Consider the following 22,608-nt stretch of genomic DNA (forward strand, 5'->3'; position numbering starts at 1 on the left):
ACATGTACATCATCATGTAAACATGTAAACGCTCTAACCCATTGCGGTTCAATGTTAGGCATCATTTTTTGTGGAGGAAAATATTATACTTATTCTTTATTGTTTATTTAATACGAAGTATACATTACAGTATGCATGTGTCCTTCACCACCTTAAAGCTGTTATTTAATTGATAAAATAGTGCAAGTGGTTTTGAAGAGGAGGTCATAAAAATACATGCATGTTACAAATAACTGATATTTGTCCGAAGGTACGTTCTCAACACAGGTCTGCAGGTCTCATTAGCGGGTACTAGTTTTACCCAGCACTTCAGTAAGATGGGTTTCACGTGGTGTATACATACATGTTTTCCATATGCAGAAAAGAATAATTTTACATGCATAAACATTTCTTTGTGATGACCAGCTTAAAGGATTCATATTGTGCTCTAATTGGAGTATCATTTTGATGTTGACCAATATAGGTTAGCATAATACATGTAAAATAGCACAATATTATAAGACACCTGTATGTTCATAAGTATTACTTTCACTTTCTAAATAAGTGATCTTCCTTTGCCAGCATACTGTATCACCATCTTTTATTATTTTAATAAGCTTATCATCGTTATCTATTCTATCGCATTTGTAAAGTCTCTGTCATTTCAATTGCAAAAGTTATTTTTTTCATTTGTCAGACCTACACCATTGGGTTGGGGGGGGGGGGGTTGTGGAGTATAAATATTTATCATTTGAATCATTTATTGTTATTAATTTAAATTGTCAATAAACATATGACTTCTGATCATATCTCAATAGATCATTTATTAATTATGCAAGGTTTATGCAAGGTGTAATGTGGGTTTTTTTTTTTAAAGAAAAACATTTTTTACCAGTTAATAACACGGCCTTGGGCAACAGTTTGCGAGCCGGTCCGACAAATCAACTGTTGCCCTCGACCCCATTCAACAATTTATACTTCAGTCATGAACATAAATAGTATAGAACAAAACACAAACTAATACATGTATATACATAGGAAGTGTAACAAAACAAAGATATATATCTATAGCTGGGTTCAATTGAATCATATATTATGTACATATATTATTGTTTCTTTGATCAATGCATTTCAGATGATATGTAAGACATGATCCCAAGTGCTCTACCTGAAATTATTCAATATCATAAAAACCATTGAGATCCCCTTCTTAATCTAAAGATATTATTCCTGCTTTGGTCATGGTGCATCAGATCATTATTACATGTAAGTCATGACCCTAAGGGGTCATCCTGACCCCCTTAGAATCAGAAATTGTCAATTATTTTTAAATCATTGATGTTTAATGATCCTATCTCTATTTAATCTTTATGATTAAGTCTCCCAAATTGTTTTCGTGTGGTTCTTATTACATGTATTTCTCTTCTTCTTCTTTCCCGCTCTGAACTATCTAGTTGTGCACCCTGGTTTGAGTTTTCTCATTTGGGGTTAGACAGCCACTTTTCGGGGGGGGGGGGGGTTCAAAAGGGTGTGGGATCTAACATTGAACACTTTATTTTAAATGGAAACTTGATAACGGACAAAGAAAGCAATATAGGGTTTTCATAATCATATTTTAACTGTTACTTGCAATATATAGAAATTACTAGGGTGTATCCCCCAGGAATTGGAAAATCTCATATATCTCAGAAACTGTTATAATAATCATGACTCCTAAACAATGTATATTCTTGTTACTTATGTCAAGGGGCATCAACTGTTATGTAGGTCATGGACCCTGTTGGTACCTGACCTCCCCCCCCCCCCCCTTCCCCCGAATAGCAAGTCCCCTAATATCTTCAAAACATTTGAAATCCTCACTCTTAAACCATATATATTTTTGTTTCTTGTATCAAGGGGCATCAAAAGATATGTGGGTCATGGGACCGGGAGTGGTTGTGAGCTTCTCGAGCAGGAAGTGCAAAAATATCTCGAAAACGGTTAGGATCCCCACCCCTAATGCATATATATTCTTGATTCTTAAAGGGCATCAAACGGTATGTAGGTCATGGGCCCCGATGTTAAATTTAATTTTTCAAAACCTTAATGCACATCTATAGAACAGTCCCTATCACATCCTAAGATATGATGTTTGTATCCTTTGAATCATAAAAGGAAATCTTGAATCTCTGTTTTTTGGTTGTTGTTTTTTTTGTTCAGAGATTTATGGGTTATTCTGAGTGAGAAAGTCAGTCAATTTTCTGCAACTATTTGACTCCCTGGATGAAATTCAAATTTTTAAAACCTTATTGCACATCTATAGGACAGCTCTAATTATATTCAAAGAGATGACGTAGCTACTCTTAAAGTTGTAAGAGGGGTTCTGGGAACCTAATAAAAATCAAAGTACTGAAGTACTGACGGGAGTTGATTTTATCAATTATCATTTACTCAAAATCAACGATATGTGAATTTGCATGGCAAGCAGTATCAGTAATCGAAATATTTCTGAGAAATTGTATGAATCCAGGCAATATTGAACTCTTGTCAATTTCAGTCAAATGCTCGGCTGTCTCCGTTTATCTCCGACAAGCAAGAGCGACTCTGTTTTGTCGGATATTAACGGAGACAGCCAAGCGTCTGGGTGAACGAGACTACATTGAACTCTAGCTTAGGAATGCATACGACTTTATAAATATTTAAAAACTGTAAAAAATCAGCAATTAAATGACCCCCAGGACAAAATTAAAACTTCCGAAACCTTATCGTGCATGTAAAGGATACCCTAAATCATATTCCAAGAGATGATTTGTCACCTGTTGAAAATGTAGGAGGAGTTCGAAGAAGTATTTATTTTTTTTGTGAAAAACGTCATTTTTATCAAATATTTGACCCCCAGGAGTACCAGATAATTTTTGAAAACTTGTAGCAAAACAACGTTGCACTCAAAGAGTTTAGTTTGCTGGTTTATAAGATGAAAGAGCAGTTTGAGAAAGTAAAACGTGACAGACGGATGGACGGAACAAGGTAACAACAATATGACTTAACTTTCTTTAGAAAGTGCGAGTATAATTAAAAATTCCTCTAAAAGTATGGTAGGTGGCAACTTGATGGCTTAAGATAGAGTTGAAAATCAGTGAGTTAAGAATGGAGACTAAATTTTATTTCACCATCTTCCAAGGTTGATGTGATATCCAAAAATACATTTTTGGAACTGAATATGTCTACTGTGAATTTTATCGAATTGTTGAAGGAGTTGGCAAAGGTAATGAAGTCATTTAGGCAGTCTCGGTTTTCGACCCATTTTATCTTAATATTGTTTATGAACCGCAACCGGCTCAAAGGTTTGAAAGAAGCTCTAATCTTCCCATAAATTCATTGGCGTATGAGGGAGTCATTTTAGTGTCAATAGCTGTACCCCTTATTTGTATGTAATATTCGCCAGTTAACATGAAATTGTTAAGCTTGAGAACATATTCAATGAGCTTGAGTAGAGATTCGGTAAATGGCTGCTAAATTTTTCTACTTTCCCTCCCTGCAGGCCTCGATACCTTAATCGTGAGGAATATTCGTGTACAAGTACGTGACGACCATTGTAAGGTGTTGCTACTGTCGCCGATCGCTCTAAAGTAATCAATCGACTGCCAACTCTGTGCATCCAGAACTTTTCCTTGCTCTTCCTCTCCGCGTCTGTCCAATGAGGATTATGGTCAATAACCAGTACTGTCATGTCTTCCCATTTGTGACCACTTGTATTAAAATGTTCTCCGACGGGCTCCTTGACTTTTTTGGTCTTTATGGTAGAGCGGTGGTTGTTGATCCTTCTGCGGAGGTCACCTGTTTCACCGACGTATTGCTTAGAGCAGACTTTGCAACTGATGAGATAGATGCAGTTGTCTGTGCGGCAAGAAGTGTTGCCAAATATTTTGTAGGTGCGACCTGTGATGGGGCATTTAAAACTGTCCGCGTTGGTGCTGTGTTTGCACAACAGGCATCTGGTATCGGAACATGTTTTAAAACCACCAAGTGGTCACAAATGGGAAGACATGACAGTATTGGTTATTGACCATAATCCTCATTGGACAGACGCGGAGAGGAAGAGCAAGGAAAAGTTCTGGATGCACAGACTCAAATCATTCAGACCTGATGGCATGAACAAACAAATGGACTTCACTAAAATGAACGTCTCATAGCCATACATCACCTGACACCCACATAGTAATTTCATGAAATCTGTCAACTGCGCCTCTTCCATTCATCTATTAGTTTCTTTACTACCTTTTATTTGTAAATCATTTTTTCTTAATTAAGGTCTTCCGTTTTCCAACGGAAGACCTTATTGTTTTCGTTCGGTTTCTTTTTCCCTATTATTATTATTTTTTTTTTCTTACAAAATTTGTGCAGGCGATTTCTCGGAAATGGCTGAACCGATTTTCGTGAAACTTTCAGATCTAATAGATATTAGACCGAACTTAATACACATTTTTTTATTTTGATGACGTCATTTCCACTCTTGAGAAAATGACGTTTTAGCGATTTTCAGAGGGTCGGCTTGTCCAGGGATCTCCTCCTAAACGGTAAAAGATATTGAGTTCAAACTTTCAGGGATTGTAGACAAGAGATTGTAGATGTGCAATTTGGCATTCATATTTGTCACGCTCAAAAGGCGTTAAAGCTCGCCCGGTCCCGAAAATTGAGACTAAAAAAACATCGTAATTTTTCATGGTTTTCTTAGTTTATCTCTTTTCTGAAAAATATTTTGTAAATACATGTAATGCAAAAAAAGTTTATATTTACAAGACCTTTCATTCGATATCAAGAAAAAGGGGCTGGCCCCTAAAATTAGGGAACCAAAGGGCTCTAAAGTCTTTAATCTGTAGCCCTTTACTGAGAGATATTTTGTGAAATGTTATAGAAGCAAATATGTTTATCTTACAGTTATGTATCCAAGCAGTGTAATGATTTTGTCATGTATTACGTAATTAAGGGTTTTTAGGGGCCAAAAGTCCAATATTTTGATCACCCATATCTCAGAAAGGAAAAATATTTTGTTATGCAACACACAAGAAAAGTTGTTCAAATTATTGTTCTTTATAATATGCAACCTTCAAAATTTTGTTAAGCGGCCCCTATAAGGAGATAAGGGATCGGCCCCTAAAACCTTCTTTCTCATATATCTCCAGAATGGTAACAAATTTCTAAACACTTGTTGAACAAAATTTGTTTATAAGTAAATGACCTTTCATTTGATATCAAGAAAAAGGGGCTGGCCCCTAAAATTAGGGAACCAAAGGGCTCTAATCTGTAGCCCTTTACTGAGAGATATTTTGTGAAATGTTATAGAAGCAAATATATTTATCTTACAGTTATGTATCCAAGCAATGTCACGACTTTGTCATGTATTACGTAATAACGGGTTTTTAGGGGCCAAAAGTCCAATATTTTGATCACCCATATCTCAGAAAGGAAAAATATTTCGAAATGCAATACAGAAGAAAAGTTGTTCGAATTAATGTTCTTAACAATATGCAACCTTCAAAATTATGTTAAGCGGCCCCTGTAAGGAGATAAGGGATCGGCCCCTAAAACCTTCTTTTTCATATATCTCCAGAATGGTAACAAATTTCTAAACACTTGTCGAATAAAATTTGTTTAGAATTAAATGACCTTTCATTTGATATCAAGAAAAAGGGGCTGGCCCCTAAAATAAGGGGACCAAAGGGCTCTAAAGTCTTTAATCTGTAGCCCTTTACTGAGAGATATTTTGTGAAAGGTTATAAAAGCAAATATGTTTATCTTACAGTTGTGTGTCCAAGCAATGCAATGATTTTGTCATGTATTACGTAATTAAAGGTTTTTAGGGACCAAATGTCCAAAATTTTGATCACCCATATCTCGGAAAGGAAAAATATTTTGAAATGCAATACAGAAGAAAAGTTGTTCAAAAAGATGTTTTTAAGCATATGCAATCTTCAAAATTTCGCCAAACGGACCCTATAAGGAGATAAGGGATCGGCCTTTTAAACCTTCTTTCTCATATATCTCCAGAACAGTAACGAATTTTTAAACACTTGTTGACAAAATGTTTTCAGAATTAAATGTCCTTTCATTTGATTCCAAGAAAAAGGGGCTGGCCCCTTAAATTAGGGGATCAAAGGGCTCTAAATTTTTTTATCTATAGCCCTTTAATGAGAGCCATTTTGTGAAAGGTTATTAATGCTAGATTAGGTATAATACGTTTCTATATCCTAACAATATAATGATTTTCTCTTGCGTTACCCAATTAGGGTTTTTAGGGACCAGATGTAAACAAAATTATTCTTTTCATTCTTGATTGAAGGAAATGCAAGCATTGAAAAAAGCAATGTGATAGAACTTATAAAAAGCGATGCAATGAAGCATATGTACTTCACTCCTTTTTTCATATCATGTTTTGTTGTCGAAAATCAAAGTCGATGATGTCATATTTTCTTCTAAAAATCGGACGGAAGACCTCTTCGTTGCTCGCAACGAGATCGTGTCTAGTTTTATTTATTATTTTCATTTAATTTTATCTCTTTTTAATCAAAATTCGAGTCTATATCATAAGTGCCGTACGAATTAACACCGGGGGTTCAAATTTTCATTAGTTAACTCGGACGCCAATTTTAATTAGCTAATTAACTTAATCAGGCGTGAAGTTGGCAGTCGATTGATTACTTTAGAGCGATCGGCGACAGTAGCAACACCTTCTTTAAGAATGTGAACAAATGTTTATAATGTAGCTGTTCTTTTTTATAGTTTCTTAAGTAGTTTAGTAGTAGCTTTAGATTTTGTTTTCTTTGTTTTGTACTCATGTAATTTATTTGTTGGTCCTGAAGAAGGGACTGGTTGTCCCGAAAATTTGACAATTTCTATTGTTCGTGTCGTTAGCCATTTTTAGTGCTATTTATATTCAGTTTACTGGCTTAGTATCTATATATTAGATCCGACACTTTAAAGATGCCTAGTGTTGTTGATCCTATTCAGTGCATTATATATATATATATATATATATATATATATATATATATATATATATATATATATATATATATATATGCTTGATATTCCATATAGGAAATTGAAGAGATACAACTAGTAGCCTATACAAATGATATGTAAAGTACTTGATATTCCACATATGAAATTGAAGAGATACAAGTAGTAAATAAGTTCTAGTCCGCAATGCTTTTCCTAAATAAAAACGATATATACAATTCAATAATCGTTTCTATATCCATTTGTAGGTTGGAGTGTTTGATCTTTATAATGACCATCCACTCACGTTATCTGGTATTGTTGGGGAGGCAGTGGTCAGGATCTTGTCAATGAAGATAGAGCAAATTCATTTAGCGGGTAAGAGCAGAGATTGTATTTCAAGTATGAGTAAGAATGGGTAAGATTTTTTTGGTTTGGGGGGGGGGGGGGAATTAATTCAAAGTCGAACAACATCAAATCAATCATAACAAGATTCCACAGGATGAAGCTGTCATGTAAATATATCCATCTAAAAGGTGACATAGAGGTTACTAAAATGTAACTGAATGACAGTCCTCTTTCCACACTATTCAGTTTTCATTCATTTGGCGGAAAGGTACAGCTTCATTCTGTATTTTCAACAGCAGCATCGGAAAAAAATATTCATCATTAAAATACAATAATTTTACTATATAATCTGGCACACGTCTGCTTCAAAATACATTTGATTTTAGATCTCTTTCTTTGAGTTTTTTTTTCATCGACTCACTTCTGTTGCTATAAAGTGGTTCATTTTGATAAATATTCTACGTATTATACCCACGATTATTCAACAATTATAAAAATGTCTAGCTTCTGGTTTTTGTTTTCTCTTTAGTTTGTTTTTCGTTGATGAATGATGGGGTGATTTGTGAATTAATATTATAAAAGTAATTTTTTTCGGGTAGTGACAAATGCAGTCAAAGCTTACTATTTTTTTTTATTTCAAGTTTCGGGGTTTACTTTAAAAAAAAAAATGTTGAAACTAGTAGTTTCCAGGGGACATGATATGATATAAGTTTCTCTATTTTCTAACATAAATTGGTGTAAGTGTTATAGGTTGAAGCCTTAAGGGTATAAAATAATAAGATCCATCATTTATTTTTTATCGTAAATAGCTCCATTTTAATTTTTGAGGCTATAAACTGAAAGTTAGGCGTTATGTTTTCATAAAAAATCCTAATTTTCTCATATGTTTTGTGCGGCTGGGATAAAGGTAAGAAATATATGATATCAGAGCTCAACTAATAAAGGACTAAAATATTATAGGAAATGGAAAACCTAATTCCCTGTTTGATTCTGACCAGAAACATCCTATTACACAATTACATTTTCACTATGAATAACAAGAAATGTTAACATAGAATTTTATATTTAAGAAAGAAATGAAGTTATTTATTCTACACTAAAAGGATATGAGTCATGAACATGTATATATCTTGTAGTCAAGAATGACACTCAAATCTTTGTTTCTCACAAGAAATTTTAAACTGAAGTTGACCAGGAAATGTGCATCGTCACAACGAACGCGGCATCTTTTTTAAAATAAAACTGGATCTTCTCCCCATTAAAACTTTTCAGCGAGAACCAGTTTACAACTTCATCATAAAGAGTTACGACTGCATATAAAGAAGTTACCATTCCATATAATGAAACGATCACAACATGTAAAGAACTAACCTCATTATATAATGACTCAACAACGGCATATTATAAAATTGTCACATCATATAAAGGATTTACAATTGCATGTAAAGCTTTCACCACAATACATAAAGGTTTTACCACCATAAATAATGGTTTTTAATACACCATAACATGATGTTAGTAGTGCATATAATGAACTTATCACCTAAATTAGGTCAAGAAGTTGCACTGCATAAAAGGATTTTGCAACTGCACATAAGGGTGTACCATATAACATAACGATTGAACAATAGTTCATTATGAGTTTAGTCTGTATGAAATGAGTTTATGATATCATATAAAGATTTATTCATAGCATATAATGAATAAACTACTGCACATAATGATCTTACGACATATTGTAATGATGTTACCACCTCATATAAAGATTTTACCCCTGAATATAAGGGTGAAATAACAGTATATAACTAGAGCAGAGCTCGTGGCAAAACCACGAGTAGGTCTTCCGTTGTTGCTGCGGGTTAAAAATATATGTGATATGGTGTCAAACGATTATAATGACTAAACTTTCAGTTCTGCTTTTGTTATAAAAACGTGTCGTGATTGAAAACCTGTATATAAAATGTGTTTTGAACAAGACAGGAAGAAAATGTTTTTGTAAAACTATTTGTCGAACACAGTCTGTGTAATCGTTTCAAAAATTCTATAAAAAGTGAGATGTTTAATGGCGAGTTAAATTTTCAAAGGGTAGCAAGCATTGTTATAAACAGTATGTACTCATGATTCATGTCAGGAATTGCAGGTTTTTTTTTTAAAAAACCTAACCCGCCTACAAAACACGTAACCTTTTCTCTAAGATAACTTGTTTATTTAAATCTTTCTAAATTTTTAAAGACTATGTGCAAGTTTAGAATTGTAACGTGCTGACAAAATTTTGTAATTTGTCAAAATTGATGGCATCGTTGAGATTTTCTACAGGGAAATGTGTGTCGTCTGATATTATTTAATGATAAGAATAGATTTGGACATTCAAAATAATATATAATCAGCTAAAAAAAAGATGAGCGGGAGAATTTATGCAAAAGCGAGCATCTAAATTTTACACCAGCTGGTGCTGTTTCATAGAGACACCGCTATGTAATGTGAATTAAATAACCTTATTTACAGAAATGAATATCACTTCTCTCGACGATGTAATTATATGCAAAATCCTTATATTTATGTCAGTGGGTTGACTAATTAAATTAAAAAAGAAACTTCAATTGCGCTTGCGTAAATTGGAATTCTGGAAAGGAATTAGACAGTCCCTGTTAGAGAAATTCGAAGAAGTTATGAAACTGGTCAGTTTCTATATCAAACTGTGCATTGATGTATTAAAGGACTATCATTGGTATCGTCTGTAGCCATGGTCCGGAACCCGTATGTGCAGTCATACATTGTATGTACATCGATACACCTATACCTCCTCACCTACAGCCATACAAATGAGGGTGCAACCTTCATATACACAAGCATATTAGTATTATAGTTCTGGAAACTATTTATCTTGTATTTTAATATATTGGGTATTCATTGTTCACATAAAGGCCACCTATATTCCACTGGCTGTATCTAATCTTGTAAGTAAATTAAGTTGCATTACAACCTCATAATACACGTCAATTAAAATTTGTTTTTTTTAATCAATTTCCATACAATTAGCAATAAATAACATTCCCAATAACGCACATCTACCTCACTTAAGTCTAACTTTGAGAAGCGCATATATTTTTTGGGAGGCAGATATGTCGCTATTTTATAGTCTGCAGGCCAAGTGAATTATCATGGTCTTTCAAAGAAATAAGAAATCCGTCGACAGTTGCAGTACTTTGATGATTTCTATGGTAATCGACTGCATTGCTTAATGTAGTCGTACTTCCCAAGAACAAAATTGTCTTTGTCTTCAAACTTTTAATTATAATATATTATGAATTATTATGTTCATAACTATAAAAGTTTAGCGTGTTCAACAGGTTAATTTAGTAGCCACATTCTTAGGTTACGATTTCACATCTTTAATGTGAAGATGATTGACTTCGAATAATAGTCTTATTGTTAATAAAAGCACCCTTCCAACTGTTACTCAATTACATATGTTCTGAGTTGTGTGCGCTAAGGCGACACAAGATCTTCGCACGTGGCGATTGAATTAACACAGACTGACCGAAAAAACACACGGGTGGGAAAATGAAACACGTTGAGGAGAAAATGTTACACATAAGAAGTCACCAAAAATGATTTTCGACAGATCTGGATATCTTTTCGCCAATTTAAAAAAATCCAGCGCGAGCACTTGTCAAAGGGGCGGGAGGAGGGGGGGGGGGGACGCAGCACTGAGTTCGCTTCCACACTGAACCGAACAACCATGTAGAAAAACTACAGAGTGATTAATATCTGACTGATAGAATCTAATCTTAAGTTGTTTAAAACTCATGTGAATATTCTTTTAAATAATTATCAAATGCCTCAATTCAGGACATTCTTTTATCGTGCTAGCACCTACCGCAAACATGTAACATGGAACTTTGATTATAATTTGATTTGATTTTTAAACTACCTTGTACACTATCGTATAATTAAATCAATGCTTAATCAACTGAACAAGTAAAATAAATTTATTTATTTTCGTAATAAATCTATATAATAGTTGAAAACATAATAAAATACAGTTCTGTCCGTGCAAAATATGAAACATGAACGCGTGATAAGGTACATGTAGAAGAACACGAGCCGACTGCAGATCACTTGTCCACTCGCGCTGGATCTCCTCGGCCATGTGCGAGGGATGATCATCATTTAATATTGGGGGGGGGGGGGGAAATTTTTTTAGATATACAAACCAACCATTAATTTATGTCTGACTATGTTTCCGATTTGGAGTAATATTTTTCATTAATATTCAGTTACACTCAAATGTTTAATTAAATAAATACAAGATGGACAAACTTTTATAATATAAAATTAAAACAGTTCTTGTATTTACGGCTATATAAACTCAAACACGTTCATCTTCATCTAAGTGTGCGTCGCGGTGTGCGAATCCTGTGTATTAGATAACCGCTTACCGCTAGTAGTGCAGCCGTGGCTGATCTTCTCGGCCGGGGACGAAGGATAGTTTACGTAAAGGTACAACGCACAGACTCGCACAGCTCAGAACCCAGGAAGATTTGAAAAGTTTGAATTATAATGACCATATTCTATCAAATAGAAGTTCTTTATTTTAAAACTTAAAATCCACAATTGATCTATGTCTGATATTGCTTTAGATTGAGAATGACATTGCTTTTATTAATTAACTGAACGATTTCTTTATTGACACCCAATCTTTTAGTCCATTAACTTTTATGTGTAATTAAAACAAAAACAACTTTTGAGTTCGCAACTAAATAAACTCATTTATGAGAGACGCAACTCTCGTGTATTAGATAACCGCTGACCGCTAGGTAGCCTAGCCGCGACCATGGTGACCGATTTTCTCGGCCACGGGCGAGGGAGAGTTTCGTTAACTTGGCCAAATTGCCGCGAGTACTAGTCAACACGTATTACTTTTTACCCTCATATTATGCAATACCCAAACACAAAAACAGTTTTATGAGATCAATAAAGTCACAAACAACATTTTTTTGCAGCGACACCCATATCGAAAAATTTACCGTTTAAGAGTTATAAAGCAAAGAATTTAAAGGGATCTAGACCCCTCATTTTAGGGGCTAGCCGCTTTTTTATGGTATCAAATGAAAGCTCTTAATATTCTGCACAACTTTTATTCTATATTTTTTCTAGAAAAATTTTTTAACTAAAAAGTTATTGAGCAAAGATATGAGCAAAATTTAACATTTTTTGAAACATTAATTTCGATGTAATTTTTTAAGCAGTATACGTGTGTTAATCAAACATGTAAAACTAGGAGGACAATGAAGACGTCATTTCTGTTTCTGAGATATAGACAATTTATTGATTTTTAGAAGGTGTGCTCGTCAATTGAACTCCCCCTTAACGGTAAAAGTTCACATTTTCAGGGATGATAGACGAAAGATTGATGATATGTTTATAGGCAATCATAAATGTCTGGCTCAAATAGCCTAAAAGCCTGGACCCGAAAAAAAAATTAAATTAACGTTGTGATTTTTTGTGGCTTTTTTTGTGTATCTCTTTTCTTAAATATATTTTGTTATAACATGTAATACAAAAAATAATAATTAAACTGAGCTTTTGTTTGATATTGAAAAAAAGGGGCTGACCCCTAAAGTAAGGGACCCAAAGGGGTCTAAAGTCTTTTATTTGTAGCTCTTTACTGAGGGTTTTTTGGTTATAGGTCATAGAAGTTTAAATATTTTTCTTATAGTTATGTACCCATACAATGTAACGACCTTCACATGTGTGACGCAATACCAGGGTTTTAGGGGCCATAAACTCAAAACTTTGATTATCTATACCAAGTAAAGGAAAACTATTTTAACAAGCAGTATATAAGAAAAGATGCTCAAAAATATGTAGTCAGCAATATTCAACCTTCAAAATTTCATTAAATGGCTCCGATAGGAATATAAGATTTGGCCCCTAAAATCTTCTTTCTCGGATATCTCAAGAACGATAACGAGTTTGTAAACACTTGTTGAACAAAATGTGTGTAATTTCAAGTCATATTTCATTTAATGCCAATAAAAAGTGGCTGGCCCCTAAAATGAGGGACCCAGAAGAGTCTAAAGTTTTTTGTTTGAAGCTCTTTACATAGAGGTATTTTTTAATAGATTACGTAAGCGGAAATGTTTATCTTACTTTTATGTACGTATACAATATACCTACTTTCTCATGTGTGACGTCATAAGGGATTTTTAGGGGCCAGAAGTTCAAAACTTTGATCATGAATATTTATAATAAAGGACAAAAATTGATGAACAGTAAAAAAAAAAAGATGCTCAAAATGATGTTCTCAACAATATCCAATTGTCGAAATTTCATAAAAAGGTTTCGAAGGAGGGATGAAGGGTCGGCCCCTAAAATCTTCTTTCTCGGATATCTCAAACACGATGACAGATTCGTAGACACGTAAATGAAATGTGTGTAGTTTTAAGTCACCTTTCATTTAAACCAAGGGGGCTGGTCCCTAAAAATAAGGGACCCAGAGGGGTCTAATTTTTTATTTGGAGCTATTACTGAGGGGTATTTTGTAATAGGTTACAAATAAAAAAAAAACGTTTACCTTCCAGCTATGTAGGCATACAATATTACGATTCTCTCATGTGTGACTTAATTATGGAGTTTTAGGGGCCAGAAGTTCAAAATTTTTAGTGAAAGAAACATACTTTGATAAACAGCATAGAAGAAAATATGCTCAAAATGATGTAATCAACGCTATTCAACCCTAAAAATTTCATTGAACAGTCCCAAAAAGGGGATACAAATGTAGGGGGTCGGCCCCTTAAATCGTCTTTCTCCGATATCCCAGAAATGACAACGAATTCGTAACCATTTGTAGAACAATATGTGTTTTTTTAAGGGACCTTTATGTTATACCAAGAAAAAGGGGCTAGCCCCTAAAAATACGGACCCATGGGCTTTTGAGTCTTTTATTTGTAGCTCTCTAATGAGGGGTATTTTGTAATAGGTTATAAGAGCAAAATGTGTATCTTACTTTTATGTACAATATACCGACTTTCTCATTTGTAACGTAAATAGGGATTTTTAAGGGTCAGAAGTTAACAACTTTGATTATTCATATCTAATAAAGTAAAAATAATTTGATAAGCAGTGTAGAAGAAAAGATGCTAAATATAATGTACTCAACACAATTTAACCCATAACATTTCGTTAAACTGGTCCGATAAGATAATAAGGGGTCGGCCCCTAAAATCTTCTTTCTCAGATATCTCAAGAATGATTAGGAATCTGTAAACACTTGTTACAAAAATGTGTGTAGTTTTACGTGACTTTTCATTTAAGGTGAAGATAAGGGGGATAGTCCCTAAAATGAGGGGTCAAGAGGAGGTTTTTTTTCATTCAAAGATCTTACACCTAAAACAAAATACTCTCTGATAGTAAAATGAAGACCCTCTCTTCCTACATTTTCAAGTTATGTTTACCTGAGTTCTTTTTATTAGCAAAAGCAAGATCATAAGTGTTTCTTGGCTTCTAAAATCGGACGGAAGACCTCCTCGTTGCACGCAAAGAGATCATGTCTAGTTTTTAGCATTATTATTATTTGCTGAAATTATGATCACGATTCTATAAGTGTACATTCTGCTTTCGGATATATTTGCATTTAAAATTATCTGCCACTTCGGAATTAATAATGTTTTAATACAGCATACGTGCTTGTATTTTCTTAAAAATAAAATGCTTTGCTTTAATTTTGTGTTTCGTTTAATGGATTTTTGAGATGGTTGACAGTTTGTTATTGTATTTTTTATTCATAGCATATGTATACATTTATAACAATTATTATATCTTATATTTTACTTTCAGGTGCTTCACAGAGTGGAGATCATATGAATGAACATGGACTACTCCCTGCAACGAAGGCATATGTGATGAATCCGAGGTTCTCTACACCTACATCACTCCCTTTCTATTTTTCTTTAGAGTACACAGCTTTACAAGAAAATGAAGAGTTTATGAAAAAATGTGGGAAAGTAAGTTCAATTTATTTTTTGCTCACCCAGCATTCGACTTAAAGGCACTCTTGTGAAGAGAAAAGGGTTAGCTGTAGATAAAAATATTTTAATATTTAGTATGTTATTGAATTTTGTAGGCAATGTGTCATGAGTAGACCCACCTAAACATTAAATGATTTATATGGTGCTGGTATTTGTTTGTTTGTTTTAAAAATTATAAATAATGTTTATTTTTCACACATATTGTTGAACACTTTGAAACAGGTTCTTCTATTAGAGGCATTGAAACTAAACCGATGTGAATATGTTAGTAGTTTGATGGATCGGGGAGTAGATATTAAATCAATTGATTTGCCAGATTTGTACGGATGGGTAAGTAAGATTGTGTACTTTGGTTATTGAAATATTTACAAGCATTTGCGTGTGTACTAAAGGACATCTTCCTGTTTTTCGTTATTTAAGAAAAGTCAACTAATTTTTGAAAATGATTTTTTACAAACAACTCTAATAAACATTTGATGACTAAGTTTCATTTTGCATATTATTTCTAGCAATCAAAAAAAGACGAAGAACTTGTAAAACATTTTTTTGAGATGAAAATTGAAAAGATTATAGAAAATGCAGAAGCGGGAAAAATTCCGTTTGTGGTCGCTGTAAGAAAAGCCTGTCGAATGTTCCTGAAATACGAAGGTAAACATAAAATGAACACACTTAACTGCATCTCTTTCTAAAATAAAACATCGATGAAAGATATCCATCGGCTCTTTGCAGTTCTGTTTATATGTATGCAGTTGATTTTTTCGTCTGTATAAATAAAACAGTAGAATATTAGTAGATGATTTTCATTTCATATATTTTTACCTTTTTCGGCATATATCTCTTTTTTCCATGTCTAAAATACTCTTTTTTTCTAGATATAGTGTATAATGCAGATTCAGATATGTTTTCTTGTTGTTTAAGCACGTTTGTCTAGATACATTTGCTAGTGCATTCTACTTTTTGTGATTTGTCATACCTGTGTCATATTATACGTTGGTTTCATTCATTTTTGAACCAACATCAAATCATTATGATATGCAGAACCCCGGGTTTACTGCTGAATAAAGAATCCTTATAAAAATGAACCCGGGGTTAAAAGCATTTCGCTGCAAAATAGTGACCCCCTGTTTTGCTATAAGAGTAAGGGGTTTAACATGTTACGGATGCGACTTATTGAATCCACTCACATTTTTAATTCCCATTAGAGAGTCGGTTCGTGATGTTTTAGCCGCAATATATTTAACCCACTATGAGGTTTTTAAATCACCTAAGCCAAATGCTCATGCGATGTTTTTTTTTTTTAAATCAAAATTTTTCGTTGCTGATGTTGTCGTAAATTTTAAACCTTTTCATCTTCTTCTCCAGAACCTCTTCACCAATTTCAACCAAAGCTTGCAAAAATCACTCTGTTAACAAGAGGTCCATGGGCAACATCGCTCATCTGATCACGTGGCTTTATATGCGTGTTCAAAGGATATTGTTCCATATAGTCCTTAAGCCCTGTGGTAAACAAAAATAGGTATCCGAATTTTACACCTTTTTTTTTGCATATAATTAATCTTTGACATATTTCTCTCTATGGAATAAATTTTTTTTATTAAAATTGAAATCAAATGCATTATATATAACTAAAGTTTTGGTAGCGGTTCATGGTCAACTTTAAGTTTCTTTTATTTTAACCCCCCCCCCCCCCTCCAACACACACACACACACATACAGAAACCACTTTTTAAAGCGATCAAAATACATGAGTGCATCAAGAATCATTTTCTCTTTAAACTACTTCCTAGTTATTCAATTCTGTATATGAAACAAGAAAATCGTACCGCAAAGCTCTTAAATTAAAGACATTAAAAATTTTAATTTCTCTTTTCAATCATAAACGACTAGACTTGCGTGCACGGGTTAACATTGTATATAATATTGGGCAGTTACGAAATAGATGATCTACACACAGTATTGTTGAGATTTACATAACCAAGCTTTAATTAAACCTACAATAATGCTACTAATTTCACTACATTCTGCTTAGTTAGAATAATCTGTGTCTCGGGGCAGGCCTTCACCGGCGTTAAGATGCATCACATCAGAGACATAGATAACACTATTTATGTCTCTGATCCCATATGCTTGTATGAAGCAAAAATTTGCAGAATTGCTACGAAACAATTTCGAAGAAAATTAATGAAGCTGCATTGAAATTAACATTTTTTTTTATATTAAACCATATTAAGGCTGTAAATACCTTTCATGTAAAATTTAATTCATATTAATGAAGAATCCAACACTTTTTTTACTTGCTTCAAATTTTCACACTATATTGACATTTTGAACTCTCGGGATTTTTCGATTTTGATGCACTTTTTTTGCATTAAATTCTGGTAAACAAAATCTATGACATAAATTTCACAACGGCTGAGCTGCATGTACTTTTAAATGCACTGAGTTAGAGTTATCTCCCGTATTTTCTTTGATGAACAGAATATATAGCAAATCTCCAATGGAAATTTACACGTATTTGTATTATCGTTTCTGACTCTACATGGTTTATCCATGCAAACGTGATATCGTGGAAACATAAAGTAAAGAGCATCCTCCCGTGATTTAGCGTGGATGTAATGCACATGAACTAGATTGTAAAATTTAAAAAATCCAGATGATTTCCGGATTTTTTAAAGGGATTTTCGTTGATTATAGTAAATAAAAAATAAATCAATAAACATAAGTAACTAAACGAAAAAGAAAAAAAATCGAATTATTCTTGGATCGAGTTTTAAAATCGGACAACACATTGCAAAGATATTGTAGTTTTAAACATTCTGATTTAACCCTATCATTTATTCATAATCAAACGGAAGTCCCATTCGTTGCTCAAAACGAAATCGTGTCTAGTTATTATTCTTCCTCTGATTTTTTTTGTGGCTTATATCTCATAAACTATTCAACCGATTTCCACGAATATTTAAGAACTTGTTTGGTATCGTAAATTATCGATGTTATTAAAATTTCAACTTATGACGTCACTTCCGGTTTTTATGTTTTCACGATTTTGTTAATTTTTATGGGTTATTTGTCCACGCCTTTCCTAAAAAAATAATGAAGATAGAAGCTTAAAAGTTTCAGGGATTGTAGATAAATGTCCGTAGATATACCTCGTTGCCTTCAATTATGAAAATCGAACAAGGCTTTGAAGCTCGCCTGAACCTGAAAATTAGCACCATTTTTTCATGAACTATTTGCATATTTTCTGTTATATCTTCTGATGCATACACATTTTGTAATAAGATGAAATGTAAAGATTGTTACTATTTTTACGGGCTTTTATTTGATATCAAGAAAAAGGGGCTGGTCCTTCTAATTATCTGTACAATATCCAAGTCATATGTTACGTAATTAGGGGTTGAATGGGGCCAGAAGTCAAAAACTCTGATCATTAATATATAGGAAAGGAGAAATATTTTGAAAAGCATTGTAGAACAAAAGTTGCTCAGAATGATGTTTTCAACTATATGATACCTTGAACATTTTTGTTGGTTGCTCCGGTAAATAGTTGAAAGGTCGGTCCCTAAAACACAGTCGTTCGGATACCTCTAGAACTTCTATTAATTTGTGAACACTACTTGAACAAAATATGTATATATTTGTAAGACATTTGATTTAATATCAAGAAAAAAGGGCTGACCCATCAAATTAGGGACCAGTAGGTCTACAAAGTCTTTTTATAATAACTTTCTTGAGCGAAAATTTGTTATTAACTATACAAACAAAGCTAAGAGCTTATTAAAGCTGAACACCGCTCGTAAATAGGCACTGTCCGCCATATTTCTCTTTAATCACTGCTGTCCCTACAACCCTTATATAAGGGACAGACCTCTAAACAGCTCAAAGTACTTCGCTGTAGAGGCCTCACCTGTGTGGACGTACACCTTGCCTCGCCATGTTACGCGGTCGCGATGAAATTATCAAATTTTACGCACCTTTTTGAAGCCAGGAGAATTCTAACATCAAATAAATTGGTCAATGCATTATTTACGCACAGAAAATGAACATAAGATAAGAAAAAAATGCATAAAATCTAAAGACCACGAAAGGAATACTACATGTCGGCCACGAGGTTCAGGTGTGCAATCGGGTGTAACGAAATCGAAGGGTTTATATACCAGGTATCTGTGTGACGGTGCCTATTTACGAGCGGTGTTCAGCTTTAAGCTTCATTTTAAACTGATATCCGTTTTAAAATTGAACGATGCTTTACAAAGATATAAGGGTTTAAAAATTGATTTCTCCGGAATTTTTGATTCCGAGTTTTTGGTTGAAAGATGTGTTATGTTCAAAGTGAAATCAACTCGTATCTTAAATAATATGAACATTGTTAAATGGTACTTGAACACATTCAGATTTGTATTTGCTAATTCGTTCTTGAAAACGATAAGGTTTTTGTTAATTCTTAGAATTCTTCTTATACTTTGAATCATTTGGATTTTGTTAACTTATACCGATAATAAATCGATTTTTTTCTTTTTGTTTAAGTAACTTATGTTTATTGGTTTAAGAACTCTGCTTCTTAGATGAACTTCTAGCTTTTCTTTCGACATTAACGGAAGACCCACTCGTTCCTTTGCAACAAGATTTGCTATAGTTTTTGTTATTATTTGCGTAAATTACTTAAACTTGAAATAGAACGATGCTTTACAAAGTTATAAGGGTTTAAAAATTGATTTCATCGGAATTTTTGATTCCGAATTTTTGGTTGAGAGATGTGTTATGTTCAAAGTGAAATCAACTCGTATCTTAAATAATATGAACATTGTTAAATGGTACTTGAACACATTCAGATTTGTATTTGCTAATTCGTTCTTGAAAACGATAAGGTTTTTGTTAATTCTTAGAATTCTTCTAATACTTTGAATCATTTGGATTTTGTTAACTTATACCGATAATAAATCGATTTTTTTCTTTTTGTTTAAGTAACTTATGTTTATTGGTTTAAGAACTCTGCTTCTTAATTGACCTTCTAGCTTTTCTTTCGACATTAACGGAAGACCCACTCGTTCCTTTGCAACAAGATTTGCTATAGTTTTTAAGGTCTTCCGTTTCCAACGGAAGACCTTATAGTAATTGTAATGTTTCTTTTTATTAAGGTCTTTCGTTTCCAACGGAAGACCTTATTGTTTTTCTTCGTTTTTTTTTTCTCATTCTTCTCCTTTTTTTTTTCTTACCGATTTTGTGTCAGCGATTACTCGGAAACAGTTTGATCGATTTTAATAAAATTTTCAGATCTTTTTGACATCAGTTTAAACTTGATCGGAAATTATTTTGGTTGATGACGTCATTTCCGTTTTTGAAATATCGACGTTTTCTTGATTTTCAGAGTGTCGGCTTGTCCAAGAGTGTTTACAAAAACTATAAAAGATATTTAGTTCAAAATTTCAGGAATGATAGACAAAAGATTGTAGATATGTAATAAGGCATTAATAAATTTCAGGCTCAAAGGGCGCCAAAGCTCGGTAGGGCTCGAAAAATGAGATAAAAAAGCGTTGTGATTTTGCATGGTTTTCTTAATTTATCTTTTTTCTCACAAATATTTTGTTAAGACGTATAGAAAAAAAAATTATATTTACAAGATCTTTCGTTTGACACCTAGAAAAAGGGGCTGGCCCCTCACATTAGGGATTTAGAGCCCTTTAAAGTTTCCCTTTATAACTCAAAAGCGGTTAAGATTTCGATATGGCTGTCGCTGCAAAAGTTGTTCATTATGATCTTATTAATGTCGTTACAACAATATTTTGTTCGGATATTGCGTAATATGAGTTTAAAAAGCCAGAATTGTTACCATGTATTTGCGTTTTATTTGGCAAATAAACAGGGTATTTGTGCGTATAACTGACATAAAGGGTACCAGTTTACATACGGAAAGTGTTTAAAAAGTTTAATTCTTTTCTAGGGAAACGCATTATGGATAAAAAACTGTTTCTATGTAATGCATTTGAGTTGCATGTAAACAACCCTTGCCCGCAGCCGAGGAAATAGGTCACAACTGGACTAGCGAGCGGTCTGCCGTTATCTAATACACAAGATTTGCGTCCTGCTGTAAAGCACACATGGTTTTTTTTATGTAGCTGCCAAACACAAAACTTCCGATTTGAATGATTTTAATAGTAAATAAAAAGGATTATACCTTTACCTAAAACCATAGACAGTGTACTAGCTTGCATTCGGAAAGTGTTTAAACACTTTAATTCTTTTCTAGGTAAAACATTATGGGTGAAAGAATTGCTTCTATGCAATGTATTGAGTCGCATTTAAAATCTAGTTAACTGTAGTCCGAGCTTCATGTATGTAAACAATTTTACGTTCCGATCCTTGCCCGCGGCCGAGGAAATGGGTCGCGGCTGGACTAGCGAGCGGTCTACCGTTTTCCAATACACAAGATTTGCGCCTTGCTGTAATGCACACACGGGTTTATTTATGTAGCTGCAAACACAAAGAATTCAGATTTTAACGATATAAAAGAGTAAATGAAAAAAGATTATACCATTACCTACGAAGTATTGCTGTTTTGCTCTCGTAATTAAAAATAGATATAACATGACTGTGATTGGAAAAAAAGGCGTTCTCTGTGATCTTGTCTATGTCATGAAATAGTTTTATTGTTGGAAAAAAAAAATTCAGTTATCAAACTGCAAACATTTCACACCCACCACGTTGAGTGTACATTTTCATAACACGGGCCGAGGAGAAGCCGCGCTAGTGGACAGCCGATTCGCTGTAGGACACATGCTTCTCGTGCACACATTTCAATGCTCATTGATTCGCTGTTATTTTCATTTCCAATTATATTGGTTAAAGATGCATCAAACCATTGATTAAAATCATAGTTCGTAAAATAAAGGAAAACACTGCCATCAATGAATATAATACGTTTTACAGTCGTACGATTTGGAGTGTAAATAAATTCACTTGTGTCTATTTGTGACATTTTGCAGCTGAGAATTAAATGCATTACACTACCAATTTCAACAAAATATAGGCGGTATTCACATAAGTATCTGTAATCTATGAAAATCTATGATAATGTGATACTTCATTTGGCTAACAAAATATTAGAATTTTTTATGTTATGAGAGAGAGAGAGAGAGAGAGAGAGAGAGAGTTAAGCAGGATGTAGTAAATAAAAGTTGAAATATATTTAAAAAGCGTTCGAGATAAGGCAGCCTAAGGAGTACAATGTTACATGCTTGCGGTAGGTGCGGGCACGATAAAACTAACCATT

General features: G+C 33.5%; 1 protein-coding gene across 1 annotated transcript in view; it reads left to right on the plus strand.

Annotated features, from left to right (window-relative positions):
• The window catches only part of LOC128173862 (transient receptor potential cation channel subfamily M member 2-like), a 409,575-nt gene that overhangs the window by 328,720 nt on the left and 58,247 nt on the right, over window positions 1-22,608 (plus strand). The window contains exons 22-25 of the mRNA XM_052839546.1: window positions 7,227-7,335; window positions 15,148-15,314; window positions 15,561-15,668; window positions 15,848-15,986. Coding sequence (XP_052695506.1) covers window positions 7,227-7,335; window positions 15,148-15,314; window positions 15,561-15,668; window positions 15,848-15,986 — 523 coding nt within the window. The remainder of the gene's footprint in view (window positions 1-7,226; window positions 7,336-15,147; window positions 15,315-15,560; window positions 15,669-15,847; window positions 15,987-22,608) is intronic.

This window comes from Crassostrea angulata, chromosome 2 (genome assembly GCF_025612915.1).
Source record: "Crassostrea angulata isolate pt1a10 chromosome 2, ASM2561291v2, whole genome shotgun sequence".
Classification (NCBI taxonomy): domain Eukaryota; kingdom Metazoa; phylum Mollusca; class Bivalvia; order Ostreida; family Ostreidae; genus Magallana; species Magallana angulata.